This window comes from Odocoileus virginianus, chromosome 10 (assembly GCF_023699985.2).
Source record: "Odocoileus virginianus isolate 20LAN1187 ecotype Illinois chromosome 10, Ovbor_1.2, whole genome shotgun sequence".
NCBI classification, from domain to species: Eukaryota; Metazoa; Chordata; class Mammalia; order Artiodactyla; family Cervidae; genus Odocoileus; species Odocoileus virginianus.
The window spans coordinates 72,601,057-72,616,884 of record NC_069683.1 but is presented as its reverse complement, the minus strand read 5'-3'; the positions used below and the strand labels follow the sequence as shown (position 1 = coordinate 72,616,884).

General features: G+C 40.0%; 1 protein-coding gene across 9 annotated transcripts; it reads left to right on the top strand.

Moving 5' to 3' along the window:
• Nucleotides 1-923: 923 nt before the first annotated feature.
• MSANTD4 (Myb/SANT DNA binding domain containing 4 with coiled-coils) lies at nucleotides 924-13,608 on the top strand. 9 transcript variants are annotated; one of them, XM_070473695.1, is made up of 6 exons: nucleotides 1,152-1,504; nucleotides 1,792-1,885; nucleotides 4,758-4,906; nucleotides 7,119-7,220; nucleotides 8,538-9,154; nucleotides 9,501-13,608. In XM_070473695.1, exons 5-6 carry the CDS (start codon nucleotides 8,693-8,695, stop codon nucleotides 10,074-10,076), a joined length of 1,038 nt encoding a protein of 345 aa, XP_070329796.1. In that variant the 5' UTR covers nucleotides 1,152-1,504; nucleotides 1,792-1,885; nucleotides 4,758-4,906; nucleotides 7,119-7,220; nucleotides 8,538-8,692; the 3' UTR covers nucleotides 10,077-13,608. The 9 variants fall into 9 exon arrangements, with proteins under 9 accessions (XP_020757348.1, XP_020757350.1, XP_020757351.1 ...); XM_020901689.2 differs by lacking the exons at nucleotides 1,152-1,504; nucleotides 1,792-1,885 and adding an exon at nucleotides 924-1,090; XM_020901691.2 differs by lacking the exons at nucleotides 1,152-1,504; nucleotides 1,792-1,885 and adding an exon at nucleotides 924-1,144.
• Nucleotides 13,609-15,828: the final 2,220 nt, after the last annotated feature.

The following is a 15,828-nucleotide window of genomic DNA, read 5'->3' as shown; positions in this document are numbered from 1 at the left end:
CAATTGCAAAGGGGATAGAGAAGAGAACTGAGAGGGAGAAAAACCAGGGGAAGCATTATGGAAATCAAATGAAGAAAGGTCAACAAGTCAAATATTTCATTTTATTTTTTTTTAATTTTTTCATTTATTTTTATTAGTTGGAGGCTAATTACTTTACAATATTGTAGTGGTTTTTGCCATACATTGACATGAATCAGCCATGGATTTACATGTGTTCCCCATCCCATCTCTCTGGGTCTTCCCAGTGCACCGGCCCTGAGCACTTGTCTCATGCATCCAACCTGGGCTGGTGATCTCTTTCACACTTGATACTATACTTGTTTCATTGCTATTCTGTCAGAACATCCCACCCTCGCCTTCTCCCACAGAGTCCAAAAGTCTGTTCTATGTCTCTTTTTCTGTTTTGCATATAGGGTTATCGTTACGGTCTTTTAAAATTCCATATATATGCGTTAGTAAGTCAAATATTTTATGAGGAGGTAAGATAAGCGCTGAGTGATGACTAGATTCAGCCGAAAGGGAATCACCAGTGACCTTTGGCGGGGTAGCTTTAGAGGGATTGACTGAGGCAAACTTAGGTCACCGTTGGCTGAGCAGAAGGTGATGCTGAGTTCGGAACCAGCTGGGAAATGCGAAGGTTCCACTTCCTCTTTGCCCTTTTAACAGGTTTGGGTCAAGGACAGGAACGGTTTGGAGATGAAGCTGACTGTGCTCCAATCGCACAGAACGGCGCAGCGTGCGACCGCGAGGGGCCAATCCTTCCCCATAGCGCTCTAGATTGACGGGTCCCGGCGCCAAGGAGCTCCGGCGGGAGGCCGAGTCACGGGGGGCGGAGTCAGGGCACTAACCCGGAACGGCTTGGGACGCGCTTTCCATTGTGAGGCCGGACCCGGGCGGGCCCTCAGCCAGAACGGCAGCGTCCTCCTGGCCAACGGGCGAGCGTCGTTAGACGAGCGGCTGCCGCGGTAGCCAATGGCGTAGACGCAGGGGCGGGCCGAGTCCGTGGGCGGGGAATTGATAAAGCATCTCTGCCACCCCGCCCCACACACACCCCAGAGGCGACGGCGGTGAGGCACCGCCCGACCTGCAGGTGAGCGGCGGTGCAGCGGAAGAGGCTGTGAGGGGGGCGGTGTCTCCGCGGACGGTAGGTGTCAGCGGGGCGGCGTCAGGCCGCGGTCACCTCACCGCTGGCTTTGGACCTGACTTCGCAACGTCGCGGACCACAACGCTCAGGAGAGATCGCAGTCGTCTCTGCAGCCTGACCTGGGAGGGTGGGGAGGGCTCAGGCCTCTGCAGCAAGGCTGGCAAAGTTTCCGGGCCCCTGTTAGGGCTCTGATTTGCGGAGCGAGCACTTTCTTCCTGGTTGCCCTGTAGCCTGTCAGGTGCAGCCGTGGCTGTGGCGGAGTCTGCGGCGCGCCCCCTCCTCCTGGCTGGCCTCCTGGGAACTCAGCCTTCCTGGATTGTCCCAAGGGGCCGTTCCAAAGAGCGAGGACGGGAGTGAGAGGTACTTTATTAATGTGATAACAGGGGACGCTTAAGTAAACTTTAGTCATTTACCTACCACAAGTTATAGGCAGGGAGTTGAATGTCTTCTAAGAGTATAGTGGCGACAGTAGGGCCCGGTGTTGGTGGGAGGTGGGAAGCCCACTTCAAAGAGGATTGGGGGAAGTTTGTAGATTTTGTGATGTTTTTCTTCTTGAATAATCTAATGAATTTATCTAAAAAAAAATTTTGGACCCAGAATTTATACCCGATTTTCCTTAGACCTCTTAATTCTGTCTTATCGTGCAGTATTTAGGAACTTCATTCTCAAGTGTTAGTCCTTGGAAAAAAATTGCCCAGGTGTAATACGCCTTTGGTGGTACACCATCTTCACAAGGATTATGTAAGTGAACTACTTACACCTATTTCCACCCAATAAAGAATGATTGTGAAATGGGTTTTCAGGAAAATGGCTGTTCTCTGTGATTGGGCGTGGAAAAACTATGAATTTTTAGAGGTTGCAACTACTAAATTCCCTTTTATATAGATAAAGAAGACAACCAATATGAAAAGGATAGTATTTCACATCTAAAACGGCTTTTTAAAATATTTTGTGAGGTAGTCAGCCCCAGCACCAAGAATACGTGCCTGGCACATAGTAGGAGCTTGATATATTTGAGTAAAATTATTGGGTAATGGATGATGAAAACCCAAACGGTTACATGAGTACAAAAATGTAAAGGAGAAGAGAGAAAAAAAATTCCTGGAAACATAGCTTAGTTTCTATTCACGCAAGCATAGCTACCAAATGTCAACTCAAGGTTGCTTTGATTTGGGTACTATCTTACATTAATCAGAAGGTGTCAAAGATTTTCACACAGTTAAGCCATGGCTGACTGGAAGTCTAAGATACATTTTGATATCAATTTCAGTGAGGTAGAAAATGTGTGTTAAAATGCAAATGCCTTTTGTCTAGAATTCCTCAGTGGTCTAGTGGTTAGGATCTGTGCTTTCACTGCTGTGGCCCAGAATTCCCTGGTTGGGAAATTCCCACAAGCCATGCCTGTCAGCCCAAAATTTTTTTTTAAAAGTGCATTTTATCAGTGAACTAGTTCATCAGTTTGGCATAGAGCAAAGAGTTAGGAACATAGGTCAAAGACAAAGGGATACCACTTTTGTAGGATAGAGATATGGAGTTGCAAATTGTTGGGGGTGCACAGAATATGCAAATAATAGAAACTGCTGCCCAAATTTTAGGAATATATTGACTCAGGCATAGTTTTAGGAGGATTGTTATTTCTATCATTACAAAATTGATCTCTCATTCTGGGAGCAACAAAATTTGATTACAGATTTTTGTCTAAGTTAGGATTCTGTTGGCAACTGCAATGTCGTTTATTATGCACTTATATTTTGTATGTTGTAGTTTATGTAACAGTGGTTCCATATAAAAGGCATATTGCTTGAATTTAAAAAAAATATGAATTTTCAGATATATTTGCCTCTTACAGTAAGTTTCTTAGCAAAGAGTAGGGCCTTTCAAGTCAACCTGACATTTGGCCCCAGCCTAGTTATTTAACTTTGATTCCTGATACTTCTGCCATGTATTACTGTCCGTTCAAATCAAATGCCAATTCCTTCTGACAACTTTCCTTGATCCCACCAAAGATTACGCCTTCTGAACACCCAGGTTATTTTGTTAATATTTCTCTTTGTGCACTTTTCTTACATTCACATTATTTATCGAGTAAAGACTTATTCATTTACTATGTCCAGACTATACTGCTGCTACTGCTAAGTCACTTCAGTCATGTCCGACTCTGTGCGACCCCATCCCTGGGATTCTCCAGGCAAGAACACTGGAGTGGGTTGCCATTTCCTCTCCAATGCATAAAAGTGAAAAGTGAATGTGAAGTTGCTCAGTCATGTCTGACTCTTCGCGACCCCATGGACTGCAGCCTACCAGGCTCCTCTGTCCATGGGATTTTCCAGGCAAGAGTACTGGAGTGGGGTGCCATTGCCTTCTCCGCCAGACTATGTTAGGAAGTGGATAATAGCTGATATTTGTTAAGGGCTTATTATGTCTTAGATATTATAAGCTTTTTGTTTGGGTTGTCTCATTTACACCTCAAAATATTATAGTATTCTATTATTTTTCCCATTTATAAATTAGTAAATCAATTTAAAAGGTTAAGTAATGTATTCAGATCATAGAACTTCTAAGTAGTGGAGTTAATATACAAGCCTTGGTAGTCTCTATTCAAAACTTTATAGTCTCCATTATAAGTTTTTCATATAAATTTTATGCATATATGTTTTAATAGATTATAGGTTATTTGTTAGAAACAGTATATTCATCTTTGATCCCTTATTGCTTCTAATGTAAAGTAAGTGATTATAACAGCCTGTTAGTGGAAGCATGTGGCTAGGCCAACAAACAGCTATATGACCAAAATAAATGACTATAGATGTGATCTCTAGAGCTGGTGAATGATGGTGGACAGAGTGAGTGAACTTGTTGTAGGGCATAGCATGTTCTGTCTAGAAATGTTCTTAGGTTGAAAACTGAGCTTCTGTAAATATGTATACAGCATAGACATACATACATATTCCTTTTCTGATTTTGTCGGCTTGCATTAACATACTAATAATGTTATGCTAAGTCATATTCATACTCTAATGGGTATTATATTCCATTATGTGGCTGTACTGCAGTTTATTCATCTAATCCCTTATTGAATATTTATATTTTTACCATACTTCTACCTTTTAAATATGACAGTGCTTTTAAAATTGTTCAAGAAGCTATTTAAATATCTGAAACATTTCTGTATCTTTTGGAAACAAAAAGTCATCCTTAATTTGATATGGAATTTGATGTAACTTTAGTAATCTTTTCTATTTTTAAGGGCATCTGACCTGCTGATTCTGTTTTTAAAATATATTTTTAACAATCTGCTCCTCATTGGTTCATACTGTCTAAGTAGTTCTTCATAGCCTATTTATTTAAAATTTTCTTTTCAGAATTTTGTATAATTTGTTAACTGTTATATTCTTTAGTATAGTCATAGGGTAGGTAGTTTAAGGTCTTCACTTAATTTCATAAACTGCTTCTTGCCTGTATTGACTTGGGCTGCCTTTTTCTTTTAAATATATACTTTGCCCATAGCGGTTTGTTTTGTAGCTTACCTTACTTAAGTTATTGTCTGTTTCATTTTCTGCTCTTTCTCCTCCCCCACTTTCTTACTTTACGTTGTATTTTTACCTCCTATTAGGCACAGTGTGATGTATTGAAGATACTGCTTTTGGAGCAGGTGGGGTACCATCTTCTAGATCCTCATAATGGTGGAGCAAATGGTAGAGGAAGGAGGAAATGAAGTTTGACTGCACTAATTCTTTGAAATGTGATGCAGTGGCTCTATAGGTACTAAAGAGAAGTATATTGGTGCTGGTTTAATGATGTGCAAATGATGTGTAAATCAGTTTTCTTCAGTTCCTTTTTTATGTTGCTTATAAATATAGTGAAGAAAGAAAGCATTAGTCTTTCAGTTGTGTCTGACTCTGCAACCCCATTAACTGTAGCCCACCAGGCTCCTCTGTTCTTGGAATTCTCCAGGCAAGAAGACTGGAGTTGGTTGCCAGTCCCTTCTCCAGGGAATCTTCCTGACCCAGGGATCGAACCCAGGTCTCTTGCATTGTGGGCAGATTCTTTACTGTCTGAGCTATCAGGGAAGCCCCATAAATATAGTATTTCATGATTATTCTTCAGTTGCCTCTAGAGAAAAGCAGTATACTTGCCCAGCTCAACTGAGAACTTGAATTACATAAGGAATGTTCAGTTCATTTCAGTTCAGTCGCCCAGTCATGTCCGACTCTTTGTGACCCCATGAATCTCAGCACGCCAGGCCTCCCTGTCCATCACCAACTCCCATGTTAGGTCAGTGCTAATTAAATGAGATCCTCTAAAATTACAAGGCATCTGGAATGTTCACTAAACTGTTGTAGGATCAGATGTTAAAACATTCCATTTTCTTGTTTTTTATTAGGTAGTATTTGAAATATGGAAAAATCATGTAGCTTTAAGTATACTAGTAAACCAGCTCCTTGACCACTGAAAAGAAGAACATTCTAGTTTGTAACATTTGTCCATTTCTGTGTTGGAAATACTGCCATCTTGGCCAGTTTCTAGTTCCCAACATGACATTACTGAATATGTAGTTGGGGAGTGTACAGTGATCTTCACCAGCTCATATCAGCAGGTTCCAATATACTCCTAATGTTATAAAGCATAGTAATAAAGACCAACAGACTTACCATTTGACCTATGAACTAGAACAACACCAATATTATTGTGGTCTTTCTCTTCCTTTAGAGATTTGCCTTTCTTGCAACAATAGTGAACGTAACTTGCTGTGTGCCAGGAACTATTCTCCATATTTTACTAAATCCTTTAATCCTTATAGTATCTCTATGAAGTAATAATATTATTTTACAAATGGAATTGCATGTAGGGAAATTAAATAACTAAGGCACGCAGCATGGAAGTTCCAGAGCCAGGATTCCAACCAGGCATCTGACTGCACAACCTGTGCTTATAACCATTACACTGTGTGTTTGAATGTGTGCATGCTCAGTCGTGTCCAACTCTTTGCAACCCTATGGACTGTAACTTGACAGACTCCTCTGTCCATTGGATTCTCCAGGCATGAATACTGAGAGTGGGTTGCCATTTCCTCCTCCAGGGGGTCATTGGTGGGCAGATTCTTTACCACTGAGCCACAGCCTGTTTTGATGCTTTTTTAATGTATGAATATGTTTGCTTATACTCTAGTGACAAGAGGCTTATATTTGACTATAATGGCAGTATTTGCCTGAGAGAAGATCAAAAGTGCTGCCACTATTTGATTATACATTCTAATTTAGTGGATTTCAATTTTATTATTAAATGTCTCAAGTAATTGGAAGTCTGCTTTAGAATAGTTTGCTGCAGTCTCCCCCCCCCCCCCATTTTCTCCTGCTTTGCTCTTTTTGTGGGTGTACAAAATTGACAGTGACTTTTTGAGAGTTTATTTTCTGCTCTTTTAAGTTTTTGTTCTCTCTGGTCTTCATTTTAGCATCAAGGAGTAGTTCAGGAGATGGTTACTGTACATCAATGGTTAGAAACAAGAAGATGCATTGGTGGGCATTTTTTTGATGATGTTACTAGACACACACAAGATCAGTTGAATAAGTATTACTGGAAACTTGAAAAATGCGTACAAGAGTGAAATCTTAATAAAAAATATATTGTTATTAGAGTTTAGAAATAAGGGATTTGCATCCACTTTTAAACCCCAGAGAGAAGAGTATTAACAGTGATAGAAAAGACTTGTGCATTTACTGATCAAATTTAGTTACCTTAATTACCATACTTTTGCTTCAGTAGAAAATACTATTTATATTGTCAATTACCAGAGAAATATTTTTCACTCTACTAGTAAAATTTTAAACTGGCAAATATTAAAGTTTTTGTGGTAGAGTGAAACATAACTGGTTGAAACTTTGGAGAGTTTTCTGGCTACATATAGAACTTTGTTCAGACTTAATGATGGGACATGGAATTTAATGGATATTTGTATTTTTCTTTCTATTGGCAGGAAATGTTTATGATCCTACAATGATAGAGCTGGAAGGCATCTCCTCAGCCTACCTTCTCATTTTGTAAAGGAGGGAAAAAAGAAGCTCTGTAGCAGTGATCAGTGAGTAAATTTGAAGTCAGAAAATGTGGTTTGTGTGAATGCGTGCGTGCAAAGTCACTTCAGTCTTGTCCAACTTTGTGACCCTGTGGACTAGCCCGCCAGGCTTCTCTGTCCATGGGATTCTCCAGGCAAGAATATTGGAGTCGGTTGCCATTTCCTTCTCCAAGAGATCTTCCCACCCCAGGGATCAAACCCACATCTCTTTGTCTCCTGCATTGGCAGGCAGATTCTTTACTGCTGAGCCACCAGGGAAGCCCTTGTTCCTCATTACATACTTTTAAAATCTCTTTTCCAGTTTGTTTGTGTGCCTTCCCATAATGCAAAGGTTAGATAGCAGAAAAACTACATTTCCCAGCTATTGTATTGAGGATCTGAATGTGCTTTAGATTCCACCAAAGAGATACCTAAGACTTGAAATCAAAGTGTGTGATAGAATCAGGTGTGTAAAGCATTTGTTTTATTGGTGTGGGTCAGCACCATGGTTTTCACACTTTAGCATGTATTAGGATCATCTGGAAGACATTGGAACATAGATTGCCAGATCTTGCCCCCAGAGTGCTGTATTCAAATGGTCTGGGGTGGGGCCTGAAAAGTTTACCTTTCTAACAAGTTTCAGGTACACCCTCTTTCAGTCTTATTTTTTTTTGGTTTTTAATGTTTAGTGGTCACTTTGGCAGGTTGACTCATTTATTCATTCAAAAGTGTTTATAGTATGTATGCCTGCCACATGCCAGAATCTCTGCTAGACTCTCGAGACATGATGGTGAGCAAAAATGTTGCTGTTTCCTAGAACTTCTAGTGAAATGGGAAAGAGAGTCTTAGTTGTATATCAGCACAGTGTAACATTTAGGTGAGGAAAATGAGTAATTTACTTGTCAGAAGAGGATTCACTGAGAAGCAGATGTCTAATCTGCAAGCTGAAAGATGAGGAGGGATTAAGTAGGCCAAGCAGGGAACAATCCATTTTCTAGGCAGAGGGAATAGTGTGTACAAAAACCCTGAATAGGGAAAGAGATTGACAACAGTGGGTGACTTAAAGAAGGCCTTTGCAGTTAAAGTACAGAGGATGAATTGGGGAGAGCAGAAGTAGGGAGCAGATCAAGAGTGAATACTGGCAGTTAGTTAGGAACCTTTACAGCAGCCTAGGTAAGAGAAGATGGTAGCTTGGACTGTGGTAGTGCTGGCAGAGACAGAAAATGTAGTCAGTTTTGAGCCATATTAAGAGGGCTTTTGTTTGTTTTTAAATTACATAACTTATTGGGTTGAAGTATATTGCAAAAGTTGCAGGTTGATTGATTTTTACTTTTTTCTCTTTAGGAATCATCCAGCCTGCCTGTGCTACTAGATGAATGGAAAACTCTGATTTAAACAAAGTACTTACAAGGAATTGTCCTTGATTTTTGTTCTTTGTAGCATTCCTCAAATTCTTTTCACATTTTTCCTTACTGTAAAAACTACATTTAAGTTAGAAAATGAAGCAATTGAAGAGGAAAAGGAAAAGCAATTTCAGTGTACAAGAAACTCAGACCCTTTTGAAAGAAATTACGAAAAGGAAAGAAGTAATTTTTTCCAAGCAACTCAATACAACAATTAATGTGATGAAGCGAATGGCTTGGGAGGAGATTGCACAGTGTGTGAATGCTGTAGGAGAAGGAGAGCAGAGAACAGGGACAGAAGTGAAAAGAAGGTACCTTGACTGGCGAGCCCTTATGAAGAGAAAGAAGATGAAGGCGAACATTAAGCTAGTTGGTTCAGGGTTTCCCCTTCCCACATCTGATTTAGATGACTCTCTCACTGAAGAGATAGATGAAAAGATTGGATTCCGAAGTGATACAAATTTTGATTGGCAAAATGTGGCAGATTTCAGGGATGCAGGTGGTTCCTTAACTGAGGTCAAGGTGGAAGAGGAAGAAAGAGATCCCCAGAGTCCTGAAGTAAGTATTAGCCTATGTGAACCCTCTTTTTTATTTCTTCATTTCTGATATGAGAGTTTGTTATAGACCAAGAACAGTTAAGAAATTCCCAGATTTTCAAGCTAACTTAAAAATAGTACATAACAGAGTCACTCCATTTTTTACTATCTTACTGTAATTAATTTCTTCTCACCTCAATGTACTCTTTTAACTGTACATATTAATGATGTCACACAATTGTAAGTATTTTTCAAAATTCAAAGTAAATGGTTTTGTGTGCTCAAATACAGAACGCTTTAAAGAAATGCCTAGACAAATTAACAACCATGAATATTAATAAATACTGAGAACTACTTTTCTCTTTTAGTTTGAGATTGAAGAGGAAGAAGAAATGTTGTCATCAGTCATACCAGATTCCAGGAGGGAAAATGAACTTCCTGATTTCCCCCACATTGATGAATTTTTTACTCTGAACTCAACACCGTCTAGGTCTGCATATGATGAGCCCCATTTGCTTGTAAACATAGAGAAACAGAAACTAGAATTGGAAAAACGAAGGCTTGATATTGAGGCTGAAAGACTGCAGGTAGAGAAGGAACGCCTACAGATTGAGAAAGAGAGGCTGCGACATTTAGACATGGAGCATGAGCGACTTCAGCTGGAAAAGGAGCGGTTGCAGATTGAAAGAGAGAAGCTGAGGTTACAGATAGTCAACTCAGAGAAGCCATCTTTGGAAAGTGAACTTGGTCAAGGGGAAAAGTCCATACATCAACCACAGGATATAGAAACCGAGAAGTTAAAACTTGAGAGAGAACGCTTACAACTGGAAAAAGATAGGCTGCAGTTTTTGAAATTTGAATCAGAGAAGCTGCAGATTGAAAAGGAACGCTTACAAGTAGAGAAAGAGAGACTACGAATTCAGAAGGAAGGACACTTGCAGTGATTTATCTAGGTCTCCATTAATCAAATATTTGTAAACCATAGGTTTAGGTTTAAAAATGGTTGCAGGATTAGCTGTATTGTTGTTTTTTTCCCCTGTTTAACATTAGTGTTTTCCATAGGAAAGAGATGATTATTTGTGGGTAATTATATGCTTAAGTCTTCTAGGAAAACTATGTGCCCTAGCATAAACAGTATAGTAGAAATTGTTGTACTATACTCTTTAAATTAGTAAAATTACACACAGTCTTGCATAATCTATGGACTCAGAGTTTACAATTATGTCTGTATAAAATTCTAGCTCAGTAGTTGTCAACTGGGGGTGACTTTGGCCCCCAGAAGACATTTGGCAATATCTGGCAACAATTTTTGGTTGTCAGAATTGGAAAGTTGGGCACATTGCTCCTGGCATGCAGTAGGTACAGGCTAGGGATGCCTACATCCTGCGATGCATAGGACAGTTTCCACCCTCCTCTCCACCAAAAAAAAAAAAAAAAAAAAAAGATCAAAATAGCAATATTGCTGAAATGGAAGAACCCTGTCTTAGCCTGACTGAGCACCTCTTTAGCTATGTTTCAGTTTCAGAATGTTAAAACCACAGGTATTTATGTGGGAATTACTTAAGTGGCCCAAAACTTTAACTATGAAACAGTTCAGTTCAGTTGCTCAGTCGTGTCCGACTCTTTGCGACCCCATGAAACACAGCACACCAGGCCTCCCTGTCCATCACAAACTCCTGGAGTTTACTCAAACTCATGCCCATCGAGTCTGTATAGTATATCGACTATAGGAAGTGATGAAGATTATAGATGTTTTATTCCTTTGTTTCCATCTGTATATAATATGAGAGTCAGAAAACGATATAGGCAACATCAGAGGTTGTCTAAAGTGGGTTACTTTCCAAAGCAGTTCATTTGTTTAGCCTTTGGTGCTTTAGAAACAGCACACATTTTTGTAAACTTTATGCTTTCTTCTGTGACTCCATTGACTAAGCCAGTAGTTTAGACAAAAATTGTCATTTCAACCGTGTACTGAAATCTTAATATGCTTGGTTGAAGCTAGTAAGAATGTTACCAGTTTAAAAATGGTGCCAGTAGTCAATGAACTGGAACCCAGTAAGTAGTCATTTGATTTTTAAAATAGATAATAACTATTTGGAACTGGGAGTGGGGGTGGGGGAGAATGTCCTCTGTATCCAATAGTATTGATGGTGATGAAATAATGATAGTAGTGGTGTTTTATGAATTAGGGAAGCACTATTGCACACTATCTGATCTAATCTGTAGAAAAAGTCTTGAGAGTAGTAGTATTCCTGAACCTGAGGCTTAGAGAATTCACACTTCACTTAAATGACTGATTTCATATACCATGATGTATTTTGTCTTTGTTCTTCCCTGTGAAGCAAAGTTTGTATCTTTAGTCAGTCGTTTTGGTATTTATTCTGAGACTGAGGGTTTACTTAATCTGGTGATTTGCCTTCAGTCTCCTAAAGGTACTTTTTCCACTGTCCAGATGATTCTGATGCACACTAAAATTGAGAATCACTGCATGAAATCATTTTGTATTTCCCCATTTCCAGTATATGTAGCCTTAGTACGTCTCTTTTATTGACAGATACTACCTTGATTCTAAATTGATTCTTGTTAATTTAAGAATGTCTTGAAACCATATGTAACATTGAGTATGGGTATATAAGGCAAAAATATACATCTTAGTTACCTTGAGTTTGGAATAGTGTTATTTTTGTATAATTGAAATAAATGCTTCTACCATAGAAATGAATTTGCTGATACTAATTGTGTGAACGTTTATCATTTCAAGTGATGCTTAATGCCGTGAGGGTTGAGATTGTCAAGTCTGGAAGAGAGCTGTATCATGGTGAGTGGGGGCAAGGGGCCTAACATTTGTGTTAGGGATTATGCTATTTGCTTTTCATGCATTATTTTGTTTCTTAAGCCTTGAGTCATTTAGGCCTGACTTTTATAAGGAAGGAAACAGTACTTCATCAGTTTAATTAAAGAATACATTAAAAAGTGATAATGCCAATACTGACCAAGATTTTAGCATAAATGCTCTAAGGAAAAGGAGTACTGAGAGTTTATATATGTAGTTATAAGTATTGTAGCTTGGTCACTTGCTACTTGTGAAAGTCATTTCACTTACACTATGATTTGATTTTCTCATCTGTAAAATGAATGTAATGATATCTGCTCTGTGTATGCTTCATAGTTCTTTTTTTGTTAATAATATGTAAAGTAAAATGCTGTTTTAAAGGCAAGTTGATATTAGTGTTAACATTTAAGATGAATAGATTTTTAACTTCCTAGAAGTAAGCATTGAAGATAGCCAGTATTATTTATGGATGGAACATTCTTGGTTCCTAAAAGTAAGAGACCTAAAAAAATAAAAGCATCAGCTTACTATCTTCCAGGGCTTCGGTTGAAGAGTTTTGAACTTCTTAACACTGTCCCAGGTATAGATGGATTCAGTTGGTTCAGTGTAGTAGGAAACTTCACTGCTGCATTTTGTAGATGGTGATTGCAGCCATGAAATTAAAAGACGATTGCTCCTTGGAAGGAAAGTGATGACCAACCTAGACAGCATATTAAAAAGCAGAGACATTACTTTGCCAACAAAGGTCCGTCTAGTCAAGGCTATGGTTTTTCCAGTAGTCATGTATGGATGTGAGAGTTGGACTATAAAGAGAGCTGAGCACTGAAGAATTGATGCTTTTGAACTGTGGTGTTGGAGAAGACTCTTGAGAGTCCCTTGGACTGCAAGGATATCCAACCAGTCCATCCTAAAGGAGATCAGTCCTGGGTATTCATTGGAAGGACTGATGGTGAAGCTGAAACTCCAGTACTTTGGCCAACTGATGTGAAGAGCTGACTCATTTGAAAAGACCCTGATTCTGGGAGGGGTTGGGGGCAGGAGGAGAAGGGGATGACAGAGGCTGAGATGGTTGGGTGGCATCACTGACTCAATGGACATGAGTTTGAGTAAACTCCGGGAGTTGGTGATGGACAGGGAGGTCTGGCAGCTTGGGGTTTGTGGGGTCGCAAAGAGTCAGACACGACTGAGTGACTGAACTGAACTGAAAGTCTCTCTGAAAAGATGGGGATACAGAGAGGGGTGAGGAATTGTGTTCATTCTCATAACCTACTACATGAGCATTCTGGTTTATCTGGATGCTCCTGATTATATCAGTGGTATTGGTAGTTTATGTGGTTTAGCATTTGTTCTAGACAGAAACATCCTAATATGGGCATTAAATTATATTGTCATTCTGATCATGAAGAATACCTTTTGTAAGGATGCTGATTTAAAAGAAGATAGGGGCCATAAATTTGCAGAAAAACAAAGTGTGCTTTCAGGCTTTTTCTTATAAATTTTCTCATAAAAGAGAATTCTTTACTTTTTTTTTTGTTTTCTACTTAATTTGTCCTTTTTAAAAAAATTACTTTACCTCTGTGTTTTCATTTTTCTACCTCTTCATGCTTTGTCATTTAATCCTGAAAATAAAAGCAGATCATAGCGTTTCCAGAATATCTTATTTTAAATTGATAGCTACCTTTCCTATCTCTCCTTAATTTTTTGAAACAAACATTATTTTTATTGGTTTGCTCTACAGTTGCTTTAACATTATACTTCCCCCTGGTAAATTAATTTTTTAAATACAGATGACCCCTTAAATGATATTGGAGGTTAGGGGCACTCACCCTTCTGCCCATGCAGCTGAAAATTTGCATATACTTTTTGACTCCTTGAAAATTTTACTAATAATGTACTCTTGACTGGAAGCTTTACTGATGGCATAAATAGTTGGTTAATATATTTTATACATGTATTATGTTCTGTGTTCTTACAATAGAGTAAGCTAGAGAAAAGAAAATGTTATTGAGAAAATAATGAGAAAAAGAAAATACATTTAACAGTACCACATTGTATGTATCTATACCATAAGTTTACATCATCTACATACAAGATGAGTTATCTGTCTTGGCAGTATCTCCATCAATATTGTCTTGTTATGAATAGAAATCACTGTAGATGTTGTATGTATTAGTACTGGATATCAAAAGTGTAAATATTATGTGAAAATTTTATTTACAGGTATAATGATTCATGTATTGACAATAAAGAAGCAGCAATGTGATTGCTTTATGCTAGCTTAGTGTAATCAATATAATTACTTCATGGTAGCCTAGCCTATATATTAAAAAAAAAAAAAAAAAAACGAATCATTAGAAAGAACAAGATGATGGAGAAGTAGATGAATATGGAGTACATCTCTCTCCACGGATACATCAGGAAGACACCTTCAGACACAGAAGTGCATGCAGAACAGCAGCTGAGAGCGGACAGGAGTACCTGACTAGTGGAAAAGAATATATAGAACCACACAAAACTTGGTAGGATGAAGGAACCAGGGGGAAAAACTGTTAGTAGGACTGGACCTGCCCTCAGCAGGTGGGGGAACTGAAGCAGGGGTCCAATTCCCACATTGGGGCAATTGTCTGGGTTAGAGGAGAAACATTTAAGGCTGAGAGTGAAACAGCTGATCTGTGGCAGCCTAAATGGAATGAGAATCAGACAGTCCTTGCTGCAGGCGTAGGTACCCTAGATGGCGCAGTGGCTGGAAGCTGGAGTTTAGGAATTGTGGAGCAATCCCAGGATGAGGGCTGCTGTTGACTGTGGAGAGGTGAATCCAGGGGATGTGAGGGAGGAGACTGTGATGGGAAATGCCTGTGGAGGAAAGCCAGGCAGCCATGAAGTAAGGCGATACTGCTGAGTCATGCCTAGGGGGTGGAGCCATCACCATAGTCTCTCTCCCCACATGCCAGCATCAGCAGCTGAACAATAGAGAGGCTGGCCAGCCAAACACCTGATGCCCTGAACCACACAGTAGGACCCCACCCAGGGTGCCTGTTTAAGTGCCTGATGCACTGATCTACAGGGCAGGACCCCAGCTGGCGGGGAGAGGAGGGTGCCCTCTATGTGCCTGATGCACCCAACAGAGAAAGACCCAGGCAAGGGAGTCCTCTAAGTGCCTGAACAGGCAGAGCTACAGAGAAAGACTGGCCAAAGAGGCCTTCTGATGGCCAGCTACAAGAAGCTCAAAAAAAGATTCTGATAGGGCCATAACTCCTGGGGTGGAGGCAGTCCATGTCCCTGCACACTTTGTGCCAAGTCAAGTCCCTGCAAGTCAAGCTGTGCCACCTTCACGCTCAACTCTGACTAGGGCAGAACTGCCACAAGCAAAAAAATTTTTTCAGCTATGCATGCAGGGTTGCTTCAGTCATGTCTGAATCTTTGAGACCCTGTAAACTGGCCTGCCAGGCTTCTCTGATAGGGAGGGTGGTTCTCCAGGCAAGAATACTGGAGTGTGTTGGCCAATACTGGTTGCCACACCCTTCTAGAGCACTATATTTCCTGCTGCCCCAGCCACCAGCCCCCCTGAATACCTGGTGCTGCCAGAACCCCTGTGACCCAAGCAGCTGCACCACCTCCACACCTGGTCATCACAGAGACAAACCCAAGGCCTCCAGGGCAGCCTCAGGAGCAAATCCCAGTGGATGACCCACATACAGAGTTGGAGATAAAACCACAGTTGAAACCCAGGGGCAGTGTGACTAATGAAGAAGACCCAAAACCTTCCCACCAGCTGTACAAGCTGCAGATTAAATCCACATGATCAACTAGGCAGACTCTGTGTCTGTGGAATATATAAAAGGACACTGAAAGCTCCCACAAAA